A 25,769-nucleotide genomic window follows, 5' to 3' on the forward strand; every position below is an offset into this window, starting at 1 on the left:
GTCTGTTAAATCTTTGCTGTTAGGAAGGCCAACTGGATACACAGGATTTATACTTATTTCAAACTGCAGGTGAAGATGCAAAAGCTACCAAGTAAAAACTTAATGGGAGCACTACATGGAGTAGAAGTGTAAAGAAAACAAAAGCAATGATCAAACAACTCTCAAATCTTGATATTTTAACTTATTTTTGAAGTTAGACATCTTAAAGTGATACTTTTGAGTATAACTCAACACAATTGGAAGTAACAAGTATGCTAAAAGCAATACTTAGTGTATGTACCCCATCAAAGTTTAAAAAGCAAAAAAAAAAAAAACACAGCTTAATGCTTGATTTATTAAATATGACAGCACTCAGTTATTGTGTTTTAACAAAGAATTTATTTTCACAATATTTAAATGATATTCACGTTTTAAACTGTCATGTATCTAGTTCTTGCCAGCTTTTGCATTTTCTCCTGTCAACAGTTTCTATTGAAAACCTTAGAAAAAAAAATTAGAACACTACTCTCTTTATTAATAATTTAACCCAAGATATATTATTAAATGCTGGCAATCCCTTGGTATTCAAGAACAAGGGATGGGATCATGGCACTAAGGGATCATGGCATTAACGGATCCTAGCATTAAGAATAAAGGTGAAAAAAAAAGTCACCTAATTCCGAAACTAGGTAGAAAACTGAGATGGGAAATATTTGTACTTTGATGCTAAAAAAATTTTTTTTAAGTTCACGCAAATTAAAACCAAGCTTTCTATCTTAGTTAAAAAAAGAAGAAGAAGAAGAACACCGTTTTGACGGTGTAACATAAGCAAATGGCCCAAAATGAGGAAAGTCCTTTGGAGCAACGGTTAAGTAGTATTCACATACCACTGCTTTCTCCAATCAGGAAGGGCTGAAATGGAAAACCAAGTGTCAAAGAGAAAAAGTTAAAGCGTGATCCCAAAAGCCTTGAAACTACACTTAAAAGCAAACGGTCAGAGACCTCATACAGCTTCTACAATTGGAAGCTGCTCCTTTTCCCCACCAGCAGAAACCATGGGACCAGGGAAAACTTGGAAATGCCTAAAACTGAGAAGGGGCCCGAAGCCCTCCGCCCGTACACCCAGGACCCGTGACTAAAGACGCCAAGACGGCCGTGGGGCTGGAGAAAAATCGGGACACTGATTCCACGCCCTCACCCTTCCCGCCCTTCCCACGCATCCTCAGCCCTGTCGACCCCCGACGCCAAGAGCAGTCATTGAAGGGTCGCGGGGGCTGGGGAGCCGGTGGCCCGAGCGCCCTCTTTACCTGGTCGCAGAGGCGGCCAGGCAGGGAGGGTGCGTGAGCGTGCGGGCGACGCGGGCTGCCTGCGCCTTCCCGTCCCGCCCCAGCCGAGATTCGGAGGCCGATTCTGGGAGCCGCCTCCCGCGAACCACTAGCTTCCACAAGGGCCCAGAAAGAAACAGCAGGCCACGCGTCTGGGCAATACCGGCGTTAGCCGTCATTCATAATCCAGCGGACCGGAAGAATGGGTGCGTCACTTCCTGCTGTCGCACCGTCAAAACGTCCCCCCCTCGGCCCTGCTGCAGGAACTTTCTTTTCCGGCTCTCAGAGTCGGCGGGCGCCGGGACCGGTTCCGAAGGAGCTACCAGGAACGGACGGAGCTGCTGGGCGGAACGGTGAGTTGTGACGACCGACCTCACTCCCACCCACCTGTGGGAGGCTCGAGACCCTCGCGAGGGTTGAGGTGGGAGAGTAGCACTGTGGGTTTTTAATTTCCCTCCTCCTGACAAGGAAAACCTCGTGATTTGCCGGCAGTCGCATGCCCCAAGCGCACCGTTCTGCCTTTTCAATGAGACTGTGCTTTCTCCGAGTGTGTTGTGAGCTGGGGCATGCGGACTGAGGACTCGAACCCAAGGACTAGGTCTTTGGAACCCTATCTCGGACCTTTCTCAGGTTTTGACGACCCTCTGTACATCGCCCTCATTTCGTCTCTCTTCTTCTTGGCTCCCTGTCAAGGACCTGCCCCCGTGCTAGGCCTTTGGTGTATCATACTTTGGGCAAAGGACTGGCATCCCTTTTCTAAGTGTCTGCTGTTGCTTTACCAGCTCCTCTCCCATCTGGTAGGTTTGGAATCAGGGCCTTACCGCCTGCCCTGCTTTTCCAGATGTGACCCTTAGGTATCGTTGTGACCCAGGACTGAGAACTCAGTGGAGGAATGAAAAACATAGCATCTTTTGAAGGATGTTTTTGAAAAAGGTTGCAAGAGATGGCAAAGACATGAATGGCAAAGGCTTCTAGTGCTGTTTTGAGATGGCAACCATAATACTGCACTCGGCATGAATAGGTTCAGTTTCCTTCATCTGGTGCACATTCAGAAAGCAACTTTGGAACTTCTTTTGGGATGAGGCAGGTAGGCTGAGAAACAGGATCTAGAGGAAAAGCATATATGTACATTTTATATTTATGCATGGATACCTAGTTTTGATTGGAGAAATCACAAAAGTCCTAAAAAAAAAAAAAGTGACATTTATGTAAAAACCTAATTCATTTGTTTAATAAATATTTTTGAGCACCTGTGAAGCTCCAAGCACTAGGGATGCAGCTAACTGAACTAAACAAGTACCTGCCCTCACAGAGCTTATAGTCTAGCAGGATTAATGAATTTAGACCAGATGAAGGATGGGAACAAGAGTTTTGCTGTCAGGAACATTGTACAAATCCTCAGTAATGAAAGAGGTATTGATTTGTTTTGATGCTTGGTTTTTTTTTTTTATTATTATTGTTTGGAGGGGGTTTGGGTTTAGGTTGCATTTTTTGTTCCATTTTGCTGGAGAGGTGTTGGAAATGGTTAGATTTGTGTTAACAGTGTGACAAGAACATTATACTTTCATCTCTTTATTCAATAAATGTCAGTGAAAAGATGCCAGTTGAAAGAGACTGAAACGAAGATGGAGTAAATAATCCATATCTCAAGGTTACAAAGAGGGCATGAAGAGATGGGATCCAGAACAAAGGTGACATTACATTCTCTTTTTTATCAAGTAGGGAAGAGGAAAAGGTGGGTGCAGGTACAAGTTGAAGAGGCTGATCACTGTGGATGCTAAAATTGTCGAAGATGATGGAAGAGGAAGAGGAGCCTGGTGCAAATGTTCTATACAGGTGTAGATTTTAAGAGAAGATGTTGCTAAATGGTGGTCATGGAATATTTTTCTGAAAGCAGCAATATAAAGACGCTGTAGACCTCTTTTTTCTCTTGTGAGAAGAAACAAGTCAAAGAAACTATTGGAGAAGGTTGCAAGGGAGGTGGTGTCATCGTGGGGGGATAGTAAAGGAGTGCTTGAGGAAAAAGTAGAAAATGTAAGGGACTATGTTAGGAATAGTGCAAGGGCTAGAAGCTGATGGGTAGCTAGCAATGACATTAGTGTGGAGAGGAGGATGAAGGGTTGTACAGAATGAGTATTGGAGGGACTTGCAAGGGGAAGGTAGTTTGTACCTTAAAGCAGCCATTATGTATAATAGAGAAAGTGAAACTGTAAGTTGCTAGATAGGCTAGAGTAGTGACTACCAAACCTTTCTCATAACTTACTCCATGTAAAAAATGTGAGCACTCTTCCATATTTATATATTTGCATTTACTACTACCACTTTGTATATTAATTTTTTTGAATAAAAAATTAAATATAGATAAAAGTTCTAATATTTTCTCCCTGTATGCCACTGTGGAGACCATTAGGCTAGCGGGATATGTTATTGGTTTAGGATGGGGTACACGGCCAGTTTTCTAACTCCAGGATTGCATAAAAAGAACTAACACCGAGGTTCCAGTTGGAATGTTGGTAGTAATGCGTGACTTCTGTAGACTTGTAATCTAGGTGCGTGACTCTAGACACCTACACTGTACCATAAAGCTTTTATCTGTGACTGTAGAAAAGCCTAACAATAAATCTTTTGCTTTAGTTTTTTTAGCATAGAAATTTCAAGTAATGGTTGTTCTAGTATATACCAGGATTCTTCTAGGTACCAACCTTTTGGTCAGTACTTCATGAGAGAGGTTGTTGTGAATAAGTAAACTACTGTCCCCTTCAGCTATATAAAGTAGGTCAGTAGAAAGACCAGGCTCTGTCCCCTGTTACACACCGGAGGATTGGCAGGTTTACCCTTTTTAATCATGGAAATTTTATCGAGGAGCTGTTTTCTTCTCAGAGCATGTTTGGTGACCAGCCTTATGAGTAAATTTAAAAATAAGTTTTCTGTGTCTATCATATATATAGATAGTATGCATAATAATACAATCTTAAGAAGTGACAGAGTTTGCTTTTCAATTTTTTTTTAAACTCTTTCTAATACAACTGTTTGAGATAAGGTTATTTTCTTTCTAGTAGCGGCCTTTGAACTCCTTTTCATGGGTGATTCAGGGGCAATTTGGGGGCAGTAGGGTATCAAATACCATCACTGAAACTTGAAAAATAAAATAAAAGAAGCTTAGGAGAGTGTGTATTTGTGTGTGTTGTGTTTCCTTTCAAACTTGGAGACAGATGAAGGGGGAAGTAAGTGGGGGAAGGAACAAATAAAATCCATTTTCAGGCTGAGCTTTCATATGCCAAGATTCAACCTAGAGGAAGTTTTAATGGCTTTATAAACCCCTGAAAATGGGAGATTACTGTGGAATTGCTGACAGATCCTCAGCTGTAGCAGTGCAAGTGTGTTGCATTATTATAATATTAACCTCGAGGATACAAGACGGATTTCAAATCCTGGTATATTGATCAAAGGGTGGAACACAAAGAATACATTTTGATTTTAATAATTCCTTGCCTGGGGAGGTGTTTGAAAAAATGACAGCCAGAAGTAGAACCACATGATAGCATTGGTATTAACTGAAAACAAAACTTTTTAATGTTTCGGAATTTCCTAAGCCTTTGTTGTATATCTTCATCTGCCTTGGCTATTCTTTAGGCTCCTTAGGACACAGGGCATTATCATAGGCCCTGTGGGGTGTATATACTTTTTTTTAATAGACATGGCACCATCCTCTAAAGACCTAGTTTTTTAAAACAGGTTAATGCATGAAATACTACAATCTAAATGTGATCAAATAAGGCTATCATTAGTATGTTTTCTGAGACATTTAAGATTGGGGCTGAGTATTAGGGAGGCAGAAAAAAAAAGTTAAAAAGGTAATTTAGGTAAATGCTGCAGCAGTGGTCTCTGTAGCTCAGAACTTAAGGCATCCTCTGACCATTGCCCTGCGGTGACACTGCCTCCCCCACATTCACACAATAAATCTTTGCTTTTGTCATGGAAATAAGATTTGGGAGAAGAAATTTTAATATATAGTAAACTTGACCTAAACACATCAAGTTCATGTATACTGAAACTGAAGTGTATCTTTTAAAGCAGAGATAGGAAGGGACCTTTGTGGCAAGGAGGAACTAACCTGGATTTAAAATTTCACCATGGATATAAACTGAAAACGCTGGTTGTTTCAGGGGAAAAGAACTAAATAATGCCTGTCAGGAAGAAGAAGGAAACCTACTTTTATCTGTAATAACCTTTGGGTTCTTTTGAATTTTGTACCGGATGCAGTATTACCTATTATAAACAAAAGAACCAAATAAAATATTGACATAGGTAATTGAGCATTGTCTTTAAATTACTTCCCTTTTCTCTCCCCCTACCCCTTTGCAGGTGTTTGCAATGGCTGCTGCTGTGAATTTGGAACTTGATCCAATTTTTTTGAAAGCCCTAGGCTTCTTACATTCAAAGAGTAAGGATTCTGCTGAAAAGCTAAAAGCACTCCTTGATGAATCCTTGGCTCGGGGCATTGATTCAAGTTACCGCCCGTCTCCAAAGGTATCTACATGAACAAAAAGCTTGAAAGTTTTGTAATGCTTGTAGTGGTACATTTAGACCGTCTCAACACAATCTGTCTGCCAAAATAACCTTTTCCTTGTGGCACAAAGAAATGAGATACTTGATTATTTTTTTTCTTCTTTCAAGTTTTCATAGTAGTGTTACACCACATAGAAAAGCAAGCTGGAGGTGGGGAAATATTTTGTCCTAATATTTTTTTGTATAGAAACTTACTTGTTTAAGACTTATTTTATTTTCCAATTCTTTACGATCAGAATCTTTTTTTTTTTTTTAAAGCTGATGAATGTAACCATAATTTACTTCTAATTATTCTTTTAAGGTTTTAGGGATAATAATAATAATAATGAAGTAAAAGGACATGGATGTTGCAGCAAGATAAATTGAATATGGGTAGGACAATTTCGGAGCCCTGGTGGTGCAGTGGTTAAAAGCCTTGCTGCTAACCAAAAGGTAGGCAGTTCGAATCCACCAGTGGCTCCCTGGGAACCCTATAGGGCAGTTCTACTCTGACATATAGTGTCGCTATGAAGCAGAATCAACTCCATGGCAACAAGTTTGGTTTTTTTGGACAGGATTATTTAAGGAAATATGAGGTATGGGTGAAATATGAGAACTGTATAACTCTGATCTTGATAACAACAAAGCAGCCAGTGGCAGCTTTATGTAAAAACAGTGTGCATTTTGGAACCAGACAGATCTGTTTTAATGATGATAGATAATACATAACATATCTTAAGGACTTGCTGTGTACCAGGCATTTCTCTGAGTGGTTTATCTGTATTAATTAATTTAATTGTTACAGCAATTGTATTGGCATTATTTACCCAGTTGTAATTGGGTATTGTTTATTCTCCTTATTTTACGTTGAAAAAACTGAGGTGTGTAATAACTTCATTTCATCCAGCTTCTGTTTCTTTATTGGTAAAATGGGAACGATAAGACCTACTTTGCAGAGTTGTGAAAATTAAATGAAGTATGTAAATCACCTAGTATAGTATCCACCTGGTACCTAATAGGGTCTAAGTGAATGGCAGCTCTTATGTTCTCTACTATTTACTAAGACATGCTTTCACACCATTCTAAAGCTTTAGCCCTGAAACTTCAAGCCACCTGGGTCTGTGGACCTATAGCCCAAACCAAAATGGGACAGAGACAACTATCTACATAACTAGCTCAGTCTAATCCAGAATCTGAAGCTCAGGACAGGGCCAAGTCCTGGATTCAGTGCCTGAGCAAGCAGCCTTCAACACCAGCGCGAGTACTTCCGAGCTTTTTTATTGTCTTTTGATTAGTTGGACCATTATGATCCCATTTCTTCTACCCATTCTCATTCTCGCAGGTTCAGTGAGTTCAGATTGGCCAAATTAACACAAGTCTACAATACACATTATCAAGTTCATTCTGTACTAGGTATTGTCCAAATAGGAAAAAACAATTATTACTGAAAAAGCAATATTTTGAGATTCTAAAACAGAAGGAAGTTCCGCTATTAAAGCACGTGAAAAATTTGTTGTGACTAAAAAGTCTGCTGACCTTAGGTTTTTAACTAGCGTTTACTTACTTTTCTTGGTCAGTGTAGAGAAAATATGGCTGTTTTTTAAAAGCACAGATTCATTTCATTTTAGCCTTCAGCTGAAAATGTCTAGCATTAGAATTGTGTGAGAAGAATAATTTATGCCAGTATTTCTCAAACTTTAGCATACATATGAATCACCTGGAGGTAGCTGTGTGCTTATAAATGTTAACAGCTTGCTCTCTGATTGTAGGTGCTACGTGAATATCGGTTGATATTTTCATTTACATTAATGAGTAAGGCACAGATGAAATATTGAAGTTGGAACTTAACTCATTCATCAACAACATGGGCAACTCCTTTGATGAATTTAAAACTAGAAGACAATGAAATTGTTTCCTCAATATTTTTGTATTACAGACTTGTTACACTTTTAAGTTAAATCTGCATTATTTAACATTTTCACCATCACTTTCTTAAGTCAACACCAGTGGTCAGCAGACTTTCTGTAAAGAGGGAAATAATAAATATTTTCAGTTTTGTGGGCCAGATGGTCTCTGTTGCAACTATTTAATTCTGCCATTGTGTTATGAAAGCAGGGAGCCCTGGTGGCACAGTGGTTAACCACTTGGCTGCTAACTGAGAGGTTGGTGGTTCAAAACCATCAGCTGCTCAGGGGAGAAAGATGTGGCAGTCCGCTTCTGTAAAAATTATAACCTTGGAAACCCTGTGGGGGCAATTCTGCTCTGTGCTGTAAGGTTGCTATGAGTTGGCATCAGCTTAACGGCAACAGGTATCATGAAAACAGCCATGACTATATGGCTGTGTTCCAATACAACTTTCTTTATAAAAACAGGCAGCAGGCCACATTTGGTTTTTGAGCTTCAGTTTGCCAATCCCTGGCTAGATGATGAGCACAAAAAAAAAAAAATCAGGCCTTGCTCCCAGTAGGTCAAGGCCTCATTCCTCATCCCTTTCCCTTCTCTCTCTTACTCCACAGTCTTACCTGCTATTGTGAAGTTGATGTGTATTATTCCCATTTATAATTTTGTACTTTTATATATATGGTTTGCACTCAGCTACCAACCTAAAGGTTGGCGGTTCAAACCCACCCAATGGTTCTTTGGAAAAAAACCTAGCAATCTGTTTCTGTAAAGATTGTATGTATCCAAGAAACCCTATGGAGCAGTTCTACTCTATAACACAGGGGGTTGCCATAAGTCAGAATTGACTAGACAGCAACAGATTTTTTTTGGTTTATGTATTATCACAGAAAAATGGACTGCATGCAGCTATTCTAGTTTTATTTAGAATGGTGGGAAAATGCCCTCCTTTCAGGGGGACAAGAAACTACTATACGCACAAACTTTTTATACTATTAACAGAAGATAACAAGTGTCTATATCATCAAAGCTATAAGAACAAAGATTAGAAGATTATAACAAATGAAAAGACAAGCCAAAGACTGGGAAAAAAAATTTGCAAATTATATATCTGATATAGGACTTGTATCCAGAATCTATAAAGGACTCTTGAAACTTACTAAAATAGACAAACCCATTTTAAAAAATGGGCAAAAAAATTTAACAGACACTTTAACCTGTTGCTGTTGAGTCGATGAAGATGATAAACAAATGGCAAATAAGCACTTGAAAAAATGTCGTTAAAAAAACCAAACCGAACCAGTTGCTGTCGAGTCAGTGTTAACTTGTGATGACCCCAAGTATGTCCGTGTAGAACTGTGCTTCATAGGTTTTTCAATGACTGCTTTTTTTTTCCCAGAAGTAGATTTGCCAGGCCTTTCTTCCAAGATACTTCTGGGTGGACTCAAACTACCAACCTTTCAGTTAGCAGCCAAGCACATTGACCATTTGTACCACCTGGAGATTCCTACGTACCTGTTAGAATGTCTAAAATTAAAAAGACTAACCATACCAACAGTTGGTGAAGATGTGGAGAAACTGGTATTTTCTTGTATTCCTGCTGGAAATGTAAAATGGTACAGCCAACTTTTGAAAACAGTTTGGCAGTTTCTTAAAAAGTCAAACATAACTCTTACCATATGATCAAACCATTTCACTTCTGGGTATTTACCAAGAGACATGAAAGCATATATCCATACAAAGATTTGTATACAAACATTCATAACAGCTTCTATTTGTAATAGCAAAAAACTGCAAACAACCCAAATGTCCATCAGTAGATGACTGGATAAACAAATTGTGGCATATACATTCAATGCAGTCCTATTCTGCAAAAAGAACTATTAATATGCTCAACAACATGGATGCATCTCAAAATAAGTATGCTGAGTGTAAGAAGCCAGACACAAAAGAGTACATACTGTATGATTTCATTTAAATTCCTGGAAAATGTAAACTAAGGTGTAGACCAGAAAACAGATCAGTGGTTGCCTAGGGTTGGGATATAGCTTCCCTAGAATGTATACCTATAAGAGTAATTGCAAAGTGCCACAAGGAAACATGGGGGATGGTGGATATGCTCATTATCTTGATTGTGATAACAGTGTAACAGGTGTATACATATGTCAAAATTTACTGAGTTGTATACTTTAAGAAGTTGTAGTTTATAAATTGATAATTCCTCAATAAAGCTGTTTAAAGAAAGCATATTGGTAGCAACATGCTCTCTTAATTTTTAACTGGAAGTTGTGTAGATTTATGATCTATTTTTTGTGGTGTATTAGTTTGAGAATTTACCCATATATTTTTATGGCACTTTTTAGGATGTGGAGCCACCCAAAATTTCAAGTACAAAAACTATTTCCATTAAGCCAGAGCCCAAAACTTCATCCAGTATTCCTTCTGGCAATAATAACGGCAAGGTCCTCACAACGGAAAAGGTAAAGAAGGAAGCTGAAAAGAGACCTGCTGATAAAGTAAGATTTTATTTTAATCTAATCAGAATAAATAGTAACTCAGTTGTTCCATAGGCAGAAACAATGCTTTATGCTTCCTTTTTTTATGTAGCAGTGTGTATAGATACATAGTAATCCCTCAGTAAATATATTTTGATTGCTATAGATGCTGACTTTTTGAGAAATGAGTAAAATTTAGAAACATATTTTTTAACCATTCACCAAAATCACTGTCAAATATTTGAGCCCTGGGGGATATAGGAATTTGAAGTGTAAACTTTAATCCATAAGTCAGAAACTGTAAATGGAGCGGTTGTTGGGAAGAAAAGATAAGCAGAAAAGAGTAAAGATGTAAACGACTAAAACTGAAAGTTGTTACAGAATGGTATTCATGAGAATGGAACCTGCAGGTAATTTTTAGATTGTCCATTTTAGATGATTTCTGTACATGGTAATTCAGACATTAGCAATTAATGAAAAACGGATTTTAAAAAAAAAAAAAAACCCTTTGGTGACTCTTGCCCTCTAGGTGTTTTCATACTTTTACTAAATATTGGCTGTTTATAAACTATATTACATTGTTTTCTATGCATTTAAATTTAAATAACCTCCAAACTTTCAGTTATTAACCGAGCGTGTTAACCATTTGCGCCACCCAGAGACTCCATTTCAATTTATGTAAGTTTATATAAATTCTATCATACTACATTTATCCTTTGGTAATTTGCTTTTTCTCCATTCATCTTTAGGTTTTGAGATTTATCTGTGTTGATGCATTAGATTAGCTGTAGATATTTCATTCAGTTACCATATAATGTTCATTCTATAAATAAACCAGTTTATCCATTTCTCCACTGATGAGCAATTAGACTATTTCTCTTCCTTCTCTATTATAATGGAATTGCAGTGAGCTGCTCTGTACATAGCTCTTGGCTCAAATGTTAATAGTTTCTCTAGAATGTATACCTATAAGTATAGGACCTGTACATCTTCAACATTACTAGGTATTGCCAGTTGCTATCCAAAGTGGATGTTCTAAATTTATATTCCCACCAACTAAATATAAAAAAAAATATATAAGAATTCTTAATTCCCCACATCTTAATTTTTGCCAATCTGATAGGTGTATATATAATATCATTTGAGCCAGAATGAGTGTTGAAGCAAATACGGCAATGTGTTAAGTCTGGAGGGTTGGTAGATCATCATTTACCTCTTTACAGTGTATTTTAAATATTACCACAAGTTGCTATTGAGTTGATTCCTACTCATGGTGACCTTATGTGAGTTAGAGTATAGCTGTACTCCATAGGGTTTTCGATTTTTCAGAAATAGATCACCAGGCCTTTCTTCCAAGGCACATCTGGGTGGACTTGAACCTCAAACTTTTGGTTATTACCAAGTGTGTTAACCATTTGCACTACCCAGGGATTCCATTTCACATATTAACAGTTTACAATTATTAAAAAATTTTTAAAAACTTAATTAGTGTTATGGTTTCCCATTTTAAAGCATCGATAGGGAAAATAAAAGGCAGAAGTTAGTACAAATAAACCCATTGAACTTCCAGAATTCTTTAAGGGACAAGAGTACAGAGAGAAAAACAGATATATGCTAACCTATTCTGATTTATCTCTACCTTGCTGGTTTCGTTTAACTGACTGATAGTACATTAGTTATAAATCTTGCACAGATCTTTAGTGTGCACATCTCTCCTTAAAAACAAACACAAAAAAACCAAACCCTTTGCCATCGAGTCAGTTCTGATTCATAGTGACCCTTAAAGCTATATGAAAATATCTGTAAAGTGGACTCCATCATTGCACACTGTCCATGTTGTCCATCTCTTGGTGATTTAAAGTTTATTTTGCTAAATAATTTCCCTGATTATTTTCTGATTGGGTGCTTTTTATAGATAAAATCAGACCTAAGTGAAGGAGTTGACGTTCCAAAGAAACCGCGATTGGAGAAACCGGAGGCACGATCTTCCCCCATCACTGTCCAGACGAGCAAGGATTTAGCTATTGCTGACCTTTCCAGCTTTGAGGAGACTAGTGCCGATGATTTTGCCATGGAGATGGGATTGGCCTGTGTTGTTTGCAGGTAAGTTGTACCTTGCCGTCAATTCCTTTATTTCTTTCTAAAGAACAGACAACCAAGAAAAAAAAAGGGAAGAAATTAGGTCAACTGTCTGATGTTTTATATTTTGTTTTTATTGTTTGGGGGTGCGGAGAAGATAAGTAGATTACGCCTTAGGAACTGCCCATTTAGCAATTAAACTTTTTTAAATTGCCAAATATTTTATCTTCCTGACTGTGATTCCTTTTACCTGTTAGGTTATAGTAACGTTTTCTGAATTCTTGAATTCTGGAGGGAAAGCCATGATTGCTTTATTCTTTAGTGAGAAAGAGTCTACTCAGCAGACTGAGTTATTTCAGTCTTTCTTTTTTAGAAGTCTGTGTTGCTTTTTTATTTTCTGAATTGTTAGTGCTTATAAAAATGAACTGTTATATGCCAGTTCCTAAAACATCATTAACTGTTCGTAAGGGTAATGGAAACAAAAGGAATGGATCGTGTAGGTTATTCTCAGTGTTATTTGAAACGTGGGTGCTAATTATAAAAAAATTGATAATTCCGTTTAGTAGAGGTTGCATCTTAAAAATCGGACACAGGTAGATTTTAAACTGCTTGAAGCCAAGTGTAAAGTTTTTAGTTGTTAATGGCTTTGAATGCCTAGCACAACAAAAAAGGTGCTATCTTCGTTGCTATTTTCTTCATAAAAGTGTTAATTCTGGGGCATTGGAGCTGAGTGAACAACTATATGCTTTTGTGAACCTTACAGAGAATGAATTAATATGCTTCTGAATAGGGATCATGTGTTAGAATGCCACTGATTTCACATATATTTGTTTATTTCACCCTTTATTTATTGTAAAGGATGTCACTTTATAAATAAAAAAAAAAATGTTAAAGTAATAATGGGGAGAAAACTAGTAACTGATTTCTCCATCAGAGAGTTATGATTATCTACAGCTATGATGATTGCTGGATAGAGAAATTTCTACTTTTTTGATACACATACACCTACTTTCTGTTCACTGATCGGGCATTTATTGGACATTATCTCTCTGCACGGTAATATACTTGGCACGATAGCTAATTGGGCCCAGTTCCCACCTTTAATTAATTCATGTATTAATGAAGAAGATAGAAAAACGCACAGGTAACTAGCATAAACAAATTTAATACAGGTACAATGAAAATGCTATGGGACTATTGGACTAGTCAAAATCTACTTTCTGGAAGAAAGAAAAAAAATGACTGAGAAATTACAAAAAGAATATAGCCAAATTTAATTATTAAGATAACTTATCATAAGCTTTAAAAGAAATGAACCGTTTATGCAGACTGTATGTAGGAATTTGTTTTTCTGTTCTTTGGTTTTCTGATTTTTTTTTTCCTGTTCAGTATGTAAAACCTTAGCAGAACAACCCTGGTATGGCTTGAAATTGTTACATTTAAGAAAGTGTAATGTTTAATGGTATATTCCCATAGGCAAATGACAGTGGCATCTGGAAATCAACTAGTTGAATGTCAGGAGTGCCACAATCTCTACCACCAAGATTGCCATAAGCCCCAGGTGACAGATAAGGAAGTGAATGACCCTCGCCTGGTGTGGTATTGTGCTCGATGTACCAGGCAGATGAAAAGAATGGTAAGAATTATATTGTTTTCTATTTTAAACAGTCTCTGTTTTTTTTTTTTTTTTTTTTTTGATATGTGCTTTCTAAAATAAAGATTTGAGCATTTAAGACTTTAAAAAATAAGCTATGTAATCCTATAAATATTTTTATAGGATCATGTTATAAGCGTTTTTCTTTGTTTAACTTTCATTTTATTTGAATATAGACAAAGAAACAGGATTAGAGTCCCACAAAATATGGCCGTTACTTTCCAATATGTCAATTTATTTATAAACATTTAACAGTACTATAAAGCACTGTGGTGAGATACAAAGTCCCAATTTTTGTTGAGTCTGGTAATGGAATATAAGAAATATCTAATCCTGACACTTGAGCTTAAACCACCAAACTTACAAAGGTGTATTCAGAGGCCGTACTTATAGGTGCATCTTTGTCTCTTCATCGGTTTCTCTAGTCCTCAGTCTTCCGTCTCATTGTTTTTGGGTGACCATTCATTTCATTTTCTTTCAGTGTACTTTGTCTTCTTTTTTCTGCTCACCAACATAACTGCCTTTAATGTCACAGTGAACAGTGGTTTTCATTTATTATACTGCATAGCTTTCTTAATTTTATTCATTTAAAAAGTGGATAAATGAACTTAATAAATTTCCTTTTAAAAAAATCAAGAAGTTGCTATCTACTTCTTCCTCTGCCAGATTAAGTGTCATGCCTTGAGTGTGCTGTGAACTTTTCATGTTTGTATGTGTTTGTTTCTCACCTTCTTTCCTTCATCACAGATATGTTTTATTCTTTATCTGCATTGCAAAGTAAATATCTCACCTGTTAATCAGTTGTGCCATGTCTCATTTATTGTCATATCACCAGAGCAGAGGTCAGGACTGGACACATACTGCATCCTGTTGTACTCAATGTAAGGTAGAGAAAATGGAGGAAATGTGAATTTGTACCAGAAATTAGTGATCAGCAGGTTCAGTCCCTGTATCAGAGAATCAAACCATTGAATGGGTAGCTATGGCTAATGTTAAGACATGACTATACCTAGAGTGGACCAGGAGAGATACCAAAAGGCATGATCCAAAGTGAACCTGAGATGAGGATCCAGTAAACACAAGTTTAATCAGAGAAAGGAATTTGGAAACAGTGGGGATACTAAATCCAGTAAGTCTAACCAATTGCTTAGAATTATTTAGTGAGTTTCTCATATCTTGATTGGCTCTTGCTCCAAGGAATCTCAAAGGTACTATAAACAACACTCAACATCTTCTTCTTGTACTTATTTCTCCACTGGGGCAGGTTCTGCCGTGTGAAGTAGTTACTCAGTGAAAAATCGTTGTGCCTCTGTTGAGCAACACTGAGTTAGCGGTAATGTATACCTGATTTCTTAATATTGTCACCAAAGGATGAAGGGTTCTGGTATTTCTTGCTCAGTTTTTAAGATGGTTAAGTGAAATAGAGGGGGCAGGAGAAGACCCAAACATGATTCTCCCAGGCAGCTTCATTGTAATGAGTCATTGCATAGAAATCAGATTGGTCTTCAGAGCCTGGCATCTAGAATGGTAGATGTTGGTGGGGGACAGTGCACATTTGAAAGCCTTGGTTACAGAATCATGTATTTCTTGATGACTAGGAGGGCTGCATTCTCATAACATGGTTCTGTGGTAGGAGGTAAGAGGCCCTCCTTTCCTACTGGTAAGAGGTAGTGTTACTGTAGGCAGTCATCCTGCATCCTTACTAATATTCTTGATCTGCATGCTGCTTTATAAGTGAAGTTTGAAGGTACATGTACTTTGGTGGTGGAAGGTCTATAATGTAAACAATGGGATGGGTTGAGATTGGAGAATCAAGAGTATATAGTATGGCAAACCATAGCACAAGAAGACTACACAAGAAGGTGCTAATGGAGATAAAATAGGCCAAATTCTGGCTTCTAGAAATTGGGACAAATTATTAATAAATTCCCTGGTATAGCACTGCATGATCTTAGGAGGGCTGTCAAAGACAGTGGGATGGCTGGGAACATCTTCCCTATCCAGGGTTCAGTTTTCCTATCCTGCGTAAGTAATAACGATGAATAAGTGGTAACTCCTCTTGTCAGCTCTCACTGTGTGCCAGACACTGTGCTAAACTCATAGTCATAATTCATTCTATAATCTACCTTTGATGCAAGTGAAGAGAATGAGGCTTTTAGAGATTTACATGTTTTACCCAAGGTAACATAGCAAGGAAGGTAAGCTGGAGTTTAATCCCAGGTGTGTTTTACTGCCAAAAGTTCTGCTCTTAAATACTACACTATCCTGTCTATATAGTTATAATTATAAAATACTAAAGAATAAACTGAAAAATGAGGAGAGTTTATAAGAAAATTTAGTCAAGTGCCTAGTTACGAAATAAAGGGGAACAATCAGTTATTTTTCAAAAACTAAAAATATTTGTAAAAGAACGGTGGATGCAAATTCTTTGGTAACACAGAAATTTGCATTCGTGAACTTTCCCTAAGGTGAGCTATATTCACTGTGCCTAGTTCTATAGTACTGAAAACCTCACAAACCGTTCATCATTTATCACTAGTTTTTTCTTCCTTGCCATTCTGTATTTAAAACTGTATAATTGATCAGAACTATGGTAGACTACCTTTTAACTCACCCTCAGTTACCCATACGCCTGGAAAACTCCTAAGTCTTTGACCAACCATAGTGAAAAATAAACACACTTCTCTGATGAGCGAAGCTAACTGGTTATACATAGTTCGCGATTTTCCTTTTTTGAAACAATTTGGTTTATCTTGTTAAAATGGTATTTAAACAACCCTAATCTGCATGGTTTCTAAAGCTTAATACTATATTTACTGTTTATATATTATGTTAATGAAATCTGTGAAGCAGTAACTACAATGATGATAAAAATGGTTTGTTCAAGAGTCTATACTTTTGATGTCATCACAGTATTTTTTAAATGTTCGACTCAGTCAGTTTAAATGTTCAGTTCAGTCAATGATGAGTACCATGATAAAATTTTTATTTTTTTATTTTTATATTTTTGTACATTCAATTAAGAGATCTTTTATCTAATTTAAGACACTGATTTCTTTAGGCTCAAAAAACTCAGAAACCAGCCCAGAAACCAGCCCCTACCGTTGTTTCTGTAACTCCAGCTGTCAAAGATCCTTTGGTTAAGAAACCAGAAACTAAACTAAAACAGGAGACAACTTTTCTGGCATTCAAAAGAACAGAAGTCAAGGTATAGTACATTCTATTTGTATCTAAGTTTGCATCTCTATTTAGTTTGCTAAAAGTTGCTTGATAAAAATTTAATGAGAAATTTTATGTACTAAATAGCTGTATTTTGGAAATTAAGACTGCATTACTGTTAACATTAAATAGAAAGGGAACATTTACACAATGATTTAATCTCTGACTTTCCTATGTCTCTTTTTATCATAAATGGGAACTGTCTGTAAACATTCCAAGATGATATTCATCATGTAGTCAGACATTTCTTTAGTTAAAAATAACCCGTTGCTGTCAAGTTGATTCCAACTCATGGTGGCCCTATGTGTACAGAGTAGAACTGCTTCATCTAGGGTTTTTGAGGCTGTACCCTTTCAGGAGCAGATCACCAGGCCTGTTTTCTGAGGCGCCTCTAGGTGAGTTCAAACCACCAGCCTTTCAGCTGTAGTCAAACGCAAACTGTTTGCACCACCTAGGGACCTTCTACCTCTAATTAGGAATTTGGCTTAAATTCTAAATACCTCTGCCCTCATTATCAACAATCTTGTTCCTCATACTACTGGAGCTAATTGGCCCTATAGCTTTTTTCTCCTAACTTACTGTCTATTGAAGATGGTTTCCTTGCTTTGTCTTATTTTTCCCTTTATTATCATGAACTTTCAAAGTACCTGTGTCTTCTACTAAGCGACCATGTTTTCTAGTGAGAATGTCACCTTTGTCTTTACTAGGTTTGCATCCTTTAAATCACACTACATGATTAATATCCTGGCATTTTGGTATCATGGAATAAAATAATTTTCTAACTAATTTTATATAAAATACTTTCTCCGAGTTTACACATCCCAATTTTAAGCAAAGAGCTAAAGATAGAATGAAAAATATTGCCCCAAATTCTCATAGACCCCAGAAAATTCTAAAGATATTATCTTGTCCAAGTGGCTATAAATAGCAAAGCTCAAGAACCTGATGCAATAATAGAGAATATGAATATAAAATACTCTGAGGAAGACAGTGATAATTTTATTGCAGACATTTTTTAAATTTAACCCTTATACTCTTACCAAGGAAGACTTGATATTGAAGAAGTTCCATTATTGATTTGTCAGTGTAGAAACTTGCTGAATTGGAATAGACGTAAAAATAATTCATTTATTGAAAGTAATTAGAGTCGTTATATTCTACATATAATCACCCTTAGGTAGATTTTTATGCTAACCGGTTACTACTAAAGTATATTTTTAGAAAATCCAACGTGAAATCATTTTATGGCAAATAAATTAAGGCCTTGGCTTGTCATGTTTATTTTGATGAAGGGTTTTTTTTCTTCGTTTTTAATAATTAAAGTGAATACATTTTTACTATGAAAAACTATTGTTACCATTCATATGTAAAAAGTGGAAATGATTTTCTAGCTAGAATAATGGTTAAGAAATTATTTATAGTTGAGAAATATATTTTCTCCACTGAAATAGTGAGAAAGTACTTGATCTCCATTGTTTGTATTATTTTACTTTATGTGTCTTGATAGTGTTAGAAGCCATCTGTCATCCCATTGCCAGGCAACAATAAGCCATTAAAGTAAAATGCCAAACACACAGAACTTGCTTTCTTGTTTATATTTCTTAAGTGTTGGTCTTTTTAATTACTTCAGATGGGTTTTCTTTGTGAAGTTTGTTGAGAGATCATTTAGCCATATGGCAGACAGTTTTATGTTTAATAGAAAAGAAAATTAGCTCTTTCCTAACTGAAAATTTAAAGTTTACTGCACCTGCATCGTTTTGCTTTCTTAACTAACTCTCGTTACCTGTGTGCGTTCCTCTAGGAATTTATAATATGTAAAGTGTTTTTCTTTTCTGGATAACCTTGTAAGGTAGTTGTCATATGATGCTACTATAAAAAGTCCTATCATTTTTTCAAAATATGTGAACAAATATCTAGACCACTCCTCTTACAAAATAAAGATCTCAGAGCACTCTATTTTTTTTTCAATTGTACGTCAGATGAAGGTTTACAGAACAAACTACCTTCTCATTAAACAATTGGTACATATATTGTTTTGTAACATTGGTTGCCAGCCCCGTGACATGTCAACATTCTCCCTTTCTCGACCTTGGGTTCCCTATTACCAGCTTTCCTGTTCCCTCCTGCCTTCTCCTTTTTGCCCCTGGGCTGGTGTGCCCATTTAGTCTCATTTTGTTTTATGGGGCTGTCTCTTCTTTGGCTGAAGGGTGAACCACATTGCTGAGCTGTGAGGGTGTCCAGGGGCCACACTCTCAGGGTTTCTCCAGTCTCTGTCAGGCCGAGAAGTCTTGTCTTTTATTTGTGTGTGTGTGTGTGTGTAAGTTAGAATTTTTTTCTACATTTTTCTCCAGCTCTGTTCAGGACCCTGTATTATGATCTCTGTCAGAGCAGTCAGTGGTGGTAGCCAGGCACCATCTTGTGCTAGTCTCAGTCTGGTGGAGGCTGTAGTACTTGTGGTCCATCAGTCCTTTGGCCTAATCTTTCCCTTGTGTCTTTGATTTTCTTCATTCTTCCTTGTCAGAGCACTCTATTTTGATGACTTTTCACACTGGTTAAACGTGTTTATATGCAGACAGTATTAAACGTTATTTTATTGGAGCCAGAAATGTTTTATCAGCTCTTTCAGAGTTTAGTCCTAAAATATGAGTAAATACATTTTAGGCATGATAACTGCCTTTTTTTTTTTTTTTAATTGTAAAACTATTGTTTACCTATGTGTGAATGTGACACTTTCGTGACTCTTCTGAAAATATCAAGGTAGAAAGAATGCCGATGAGAAGTTCAATTCATAATTAAACAGAGGACATTTTTGTCCAATATGAAAGTGAAAAGAAAAAATGGTTCTTAGGTGAATAACAATATATATTTGTATAGTGGCATCGGTATCACTGAGCTTCTGATTGACTAAGGAGGTTAACTGGGAAAGTTGAAGTGTTATACCCTTAGTCTGGGAGTGAGTCAGGTCTACCCAAAATGTCACTTGTGCAGCCTGTAAGGCAGCTGGTAAAATCCTTCATACAGAAACAGGGATCTTTCATGTGGTAGTTTCATGGAAACATGGACAAGTTGTGAAAATAAAGTTACGAGAACTTTTTTTTAATATATTAGAAGTATTATACGCTTGTAAATAGTTACCCGTGATTATCTGTGTATATTTTGAGTGCTGTTGTTCAAAATTTGGGGGAACTCTTTTTTTAAAAACTGGATCTAGAGTCTATGTATAGCTGTTTTCTTTCTCTCTCACACACATTCACTCAGCAAATAATTACTGCATTAATATCTTCATCTCTGGTGTCTTCTGAATATCCTTGGTACAAGCATTTTTGTCCACTAAGAGTAAATTTGATTTTTGGAATGAGCCACAAGTCATTTGGGGCAAAGTCTAAAAAATCAGTTGTTTAACTAGCTAGATAATATACATTTTTAGGTGAAAAACAAGTTATAGCAAATTAAATCTGATTTTCTTAGGTGCCTTACAACTGAATCTAAAAACAATTCCTAAAAAAAGAATTTCATATATTTTTTTAAATCATTAGAACAAGAATGTGGCATCTAAAAATTTCTGCTTTGGAAATGACAACACCCACTAGTTATGGATAAGCTTTGTTCTATATATAGTTTTTAGGTCAGTTTCTATGAACCTGATTTTGGTGGGGTGATACAAATTTCTCAAATCAGTATAAAAAGAGTGTAAAGTTAAATTTGTGATACATTTAAGGGCTTTATGTAGGTGCTGATTATATTGGCTCTAATGAAATATTTAATATTTTTTTAGGCATCCACAGTTATTTCAGGAAATTCTTCTAGTACCAATGTTTCCTCTTCAGCAACTAGTGGCCTAACTGGATGGGCAGCTTTTGCAGCCAAAACCTCCTCTGCTGGTCCATCAACAGCAAAATTGAGTTCAACAACACAAAACAATAGTGGGAAACCTACTACCTCGTCAGCTAACCAGAAGCCTGTGGGTTTGACTGGTCTAGCAACATCATCCAAAGGTGGAATAGGATCCAAAATAGGTTCCAGTAACAGCAGTACACCCACTGTACCACTGAAACCACCTCCACCTCTAACCTTGGGCAAAACTGGCCTTAGTCGCTCAGTAAGTTGTGACAATGTTAGCAAAGTTGGTCTTCCTAGTCCAAGTAGTTTAGTTCCAGGAAGCAGCAGCCAACTGAGTGGGAATGGAAATAGTGGAACATCTGGGCCTACTGGGAATACCGCTAGTAAAACCACTTCAGAATCGAGCAGCTCCTCCTCAGCATCCCTTAAAGGTCCAACCTCACAAGAATCCCAGCTCAATGCCATGAAGCGATTACAGATGGTCAAGAAGAAAGCTGCCCAAAAGAAACTCAAGAAGTAATATGACCAAGTAGGTTTTACATCACATTGACCAAAAGATGAAAATCTTATTATCAGGACAAAAACTGTAATAGACTCTAATTTAATAAAAATGTTCATAAGCAAATTTCTATTGTTTTTTACCTTTAAGTGTTATTTAGTAAAACTGGAAATCTTTTTTTATTTTAAATCTCTCTTTACCATTATTATTTTAACAATTGCAGAGTTTGTAAAAACAGTGATTAGAATGACTAATTCTTAATAAGAACTTTGATTCCAGAAAATTGATAAATATGCAAATTTAAAGAAAAAGAAATAGTTTATCTTTTAGCAAAGCCCCAAGAAATGATCATGCTGAGTAAGGTGCCTTACAGGGTGGCAGCGATGACCCACTATAAAGCTTTCTACTCCCTCCCAATATTCTGGTTGTTCAGTGTTCCTCCCCAGCCTCACTTCAATTGATTCTCCCTCTCCCCTCAGTTAATTCGTCTCCCCCTTTTTCATAATTGATTTCTCATATTCCTGTGTTTTATCTTTACCTTTTTTATCAGTACATATCAATTATTTAGGTACTTGTTTCTTCCAATTTTTTTTTCTTCCAATAGATTGTGAATTGCCTTTTTAATATAATATTTTTCCCACATGCCAGTGCAGCATGTGCTTTAGTCTGTACTGAATAAACCCTGAATTTTGACTCATTCTGTTTACACACATCCTCTGAGAATTCTTGAGAAAAACACCCCTTCTCCAGAGTCTTTGTGGATGGATGATTTCTGACTCATTTACACTGACAGCCTCTTCCCTATGAAGAAAAGTCTCTTTCATTTTTACTGCCAAAAAATGTTATAGAATTTTACCTAATATAAAAGAATCTCCTATGTAATGGTTAATTCTTAAGGTTGTTTTGAATTATGCGTGTGGCCACTGTTAAGCCAGAAAGTGTGAAGGATCTTGGTTGTTGCCCTACTTGGCAAGCTAACAAATGAGCCTGCCACAGTTTTACATGTATGTACACACATATATATACATTTACATATACATAGGTACATATACAGCACACACGAGGCTTTCTGGATTAGGGAAACAAGTTTATTACTCAGCAAAATGCAGCAGCCAGAACAATAACTTAGCACTAATTGCTGGAGCCCTGCTGTCCAAGGTGAGAGCCAGGTGTTAATCTGTGCATGCAATGGGCTTGCATCAAAGGAAAGGAACTGCAAAATTAATCTTTTATAGGCTGCTAGTACGTTTTATAGGCTGCTGCTGCCCATCTTCCCCTCAAGAAAGAGATTATTCATTAACATGAATTTTAAGTAAATATCTCCAGGAAGAGGAATGAGAGGGCTTTACATCTCCAAATCTCTCCAGAGGTCTCTGTCTTTAGGGAGACACCATTTCTAGCTTCCAAGGCCGTCTGTTATACAAGCATCTTTGCAGTACCCTTTGCTCAGGCCAGGATCATGCAGAACTGTGAAATATTCATGAAACCTTGTCTCGCACACGTGTTAGCCATTACAAAAAGTATGTTGTTATTCAAGAATGCCTCATCTCATCCAGACACTGGAAGTGCCAGCAAATTCCCACATTCACAAGACTGGGCAGCCTTGTTCCATCAACCTTAATGTGTGCTATGGGTGGTGCAGTTATTAAATCTTCACTCTATGAACCTCTAATCTCAAATTCTCTCCATTAATTCCCAGACTTTTCTAACATCATCCTAAAATATATTGGTAAACGATCTCTGTGAAGATAAAGCTATTTAAATTAAGCTTGGTCTTTTTCTCCAGAAAGTGCTTTAAATTCTTTTAAATAATGACACTAAATTATTCTTGGCATAATGGAATCCAGGACTGAGATAATCCTATTACATGCAGGGTAAACTTCTATTTACATTTTTTAAATCTGCCTGCAAATGTTTTTGTTTTGAGAAATAAGCGGCAAAACATTTCTGTTGATAAAACATCAGTTTGGCATGTGCCCCAACTTCCTCTTTATTGGAGAAGTTTAGGGTCAAGAAGACCAAAACAAAACAAAGAAAAACATTGTTTATGGTTCAGGGACAGTTTGGACTAAACTGGACAAAATGTCCTGATACAAACGTAGCTCAACAACTGTAACAGTTAATGTAACCTTGGTGCCCACAAGAAATTAAAACGGTAATGCTCATTACAGTTTGTACATTGGCCCTTGAAATGAAGGATTTTATTCTAACATAACCCAAAACCACCCAGTGCCATCGAGTCAATTCCAACTCATAGCGACCTTATAGGACAGAGTAGAACTGCCCCATATAGTTTCCAAGGAGCGCCTGCCGGGTTCGAATTCTATCATAGTTACTTCATATGCACTGAATAGAATTGAGAAGCAATTATTTTAATTTCTACAGTACTTCAGAGAGAACTTTGGAAGACTTGTGTAGGAAATGATTTTTCATTGAATGTGGCTCTTTGTATAGATAATATATGTGTATAAATGCATAGGAGTATACATATACGTCTATAATGTATATAGCTCAGTTTGGTATTTTATAAAGGTATATTTGCTATTAGAGTTTAATTACCTTCAAGTTATTCTTACACCTTGGATTTTCCATATCATGAAGTAAGCTACAAGGATTTTTAACTGAGCATATGATAAAAGTAGCCAGCTTAATATTATTTATCATTTTATTTATTTTATATGTGTTTTGTTTTCTCCACTAGAATTTAAATTTCATGAGGTCTGGATCTTGTTTTTGTCTTGCACGCTATTGTACTCCCACTGCAGTTCTCAATAAATATTTATTGCTTCATTAAACGAGTGGACAGGTAAGTGAGCCAATAAGAAAGCTTTTGGGATTTAAATTCGAATCCCATTGTAATTGAAATTTTATCAGTATCACTTTTCTGTTTTGCATATTTGGCTTTTTGTAAAATCGTTTAACCACAGATTTTAGTTGCTTAAAAAAAAAACCACTGGAAGAAAAATGGCCTTGAAGTCAGTAGACCTGGCTTTGAATCCCATTTCCTCCATGTGTTAGGTGTGTGATCTTCTATTTCTTCTTTTATAAAACATAGATGATAATGAGATAAAATAGAAAGTATCTAATATTCAAATGTTAGGTGATTACAACTCTTTAACCAGGATGTGATGTTGTTGTTAGGTGCCATCAAGTCGGTTCCAACTCATAGCGAACCTGCACACAACGGAATGGAACACTGCCAGGTCCTGTGCCATCCTCACAATCATTATTAGGTTTGAGCCCATTGTTGCAGCCACTGTGTTAGTCCGTCTTGTTGAGAATCTTCTTTTTCGCTGACCCTTTACGTTACGAAGCATGATGACCTTCTCCAAGGACTGGACCCTCCTGATAACATGTTCCAAGTAAATGAGATAAAGTCTTACCATCCTGACTTCTCAGGAGGAATGCCTGAGATCATATATGTTATATTGTGATGGCTATAGGCTATATAAGAAGTACATCATTTTGTAAAAATAAATCTTTATTAATACAATAATTGTAAAAATTACACATGCAATTACAGAAAGCCACATATTTACATAGCATAGTGTTATTTTTTTAATAAAATGAACTTTATTAAATTTATTAAAAATACATTCCCTAGATTTTTTTAACAAGAACATCTCATTCCAATATTTGCTAAAATGTGATTTGTTTCCCTGAAAAACTAAAAGGAATCTTCCCTGGATTAGAGTGTAGTATCTAAAAGCAGTAGCTGACCTACATAGCTTCAGCTTAAATTCTAGTAACCCTGGAGTGAAGATTTGTTATATTGGAATAATTTTATACATCACACATAATGTCTGAGTTTTTTTATATGTATGTGTGTGTGGAGGGTTAATAAAAAAATAGACTTTTAAAATAATAACATCCAATGCAAAGTCCAATATCTTTCCAGTCAATGAGATTTCATTACTTCCTCATCAACTGTGATGTAAATTTGTATGTCTAATTTAGCTTGGATTTTGTAAGGTCTAAATGTATTAAGTATGAACAGTATTCATCACAGTGACAGGTGCTTAAAAGACATCTGTAAAAGCAAAAATTTTATTTTAGGCAAAACATGGGATGTACCAACAGGTAAAGTATTTCATGCAGTGCTTCACTGCTATAATTAACAATGTGCATTATATCTCTTCTGTACAACTCAACCTTCATAGAATTATGCTACTGAATACTAAAACAAGATATTTTTCTGAAATAGAATTTATTTTCAAATAATGACTTTGTGA

General features: G+C 36.5%; 2 protein-coding genes across 8 annotated transcripts in view; one reads left to right on the forward strand and one right to left on the reverse strand.

Annotated features, from left to right (window-relative positions):
* Positions 1 to 1,607, reverse strand: part of GSTCD (glutathione S-transferase C-terminal domain containing) — a 230,969-nt gene extending 229,362 nt beyond the window's left edge. For all 4 annotated transcript variants that reach the window (XR_010322037.1, XR_010322036.1, XM_064285482.1 and 1 more), the window contains exon 1: positions 1,287 to 1,607. The gene's annotated coding sequence lies outside the window, so the exon portion shown is untranslated. The remainder of the gene's footprint in view (positions 1 to 1,286) is intronic.
* On the forward strand, positions 1,529 to 24,806 carry INTS12 (integrator complex subunit 12). Of its 4 annotated transcripts, XR_002785839.2 has the most exons (9): positions 1,529 to 1,657; positions 5,670 to 5,834; positions 10,115 to 10,267; positions 12,162 to 12,349; positions 13,802 to 13,961; positions 17,041 to 17,187; positions 20,974 to 21,567; positions 24,239 to 24,343; positions 24,679 to 24,806. XR_002785839.2 is itself a non-coding variant. In XM_023548548.2 (8 exons), exons 2-7 carry the CDS (start codon positions 5,679 to 5,681, stop codon positions 21,556 to 21,558), a joined length of 1,389 nt encoding a protein of 462 aa, XP_023404316.1. In that variant the 5' UTR covers positions 1,529 to 1,657; positions 5,670 to 5,678; the 3' UTR covers positions 21,559 to 21,567; positions 24,239 to 24,365. The 4 variants fall into 4 exon arrangements, 3 of the variants coding, with proteins under 3 accessions (XP_023404316.1, XP_003410418.1, XP_023404318.1); XM_023548548.2 differs by lacking the exon at positions 24,679 to 24,806 and having other exon boundaries at positions 24,239 to 24,365; XM_003410370.4 differs by lacking the exons at positions 24,239 to 24,343; positions 24,679 to 24,806 and having other exon boundaries at positions 20,974 to 21,682.
* The last annotated feature ends 963 nt before the right edge of the window (positions 24,807 to 25,769 follow it).

Source organism: Loxodonta africana, chromosome 5 (genome assembly GCF_030014295.1).
Source record: "Loxodonta africana isolate mLoxAfr1 chromosome 5, mLoxAfr1.hap2, whole genome shotgun sequence".
Classification (NCBI taxonomy): domain Eukaryota; kingdom Metazoa; phylum Chordata; class Mammalia; order Proboscidea; family Elephantidae; genus Loxodonta; species Loxodonta africana.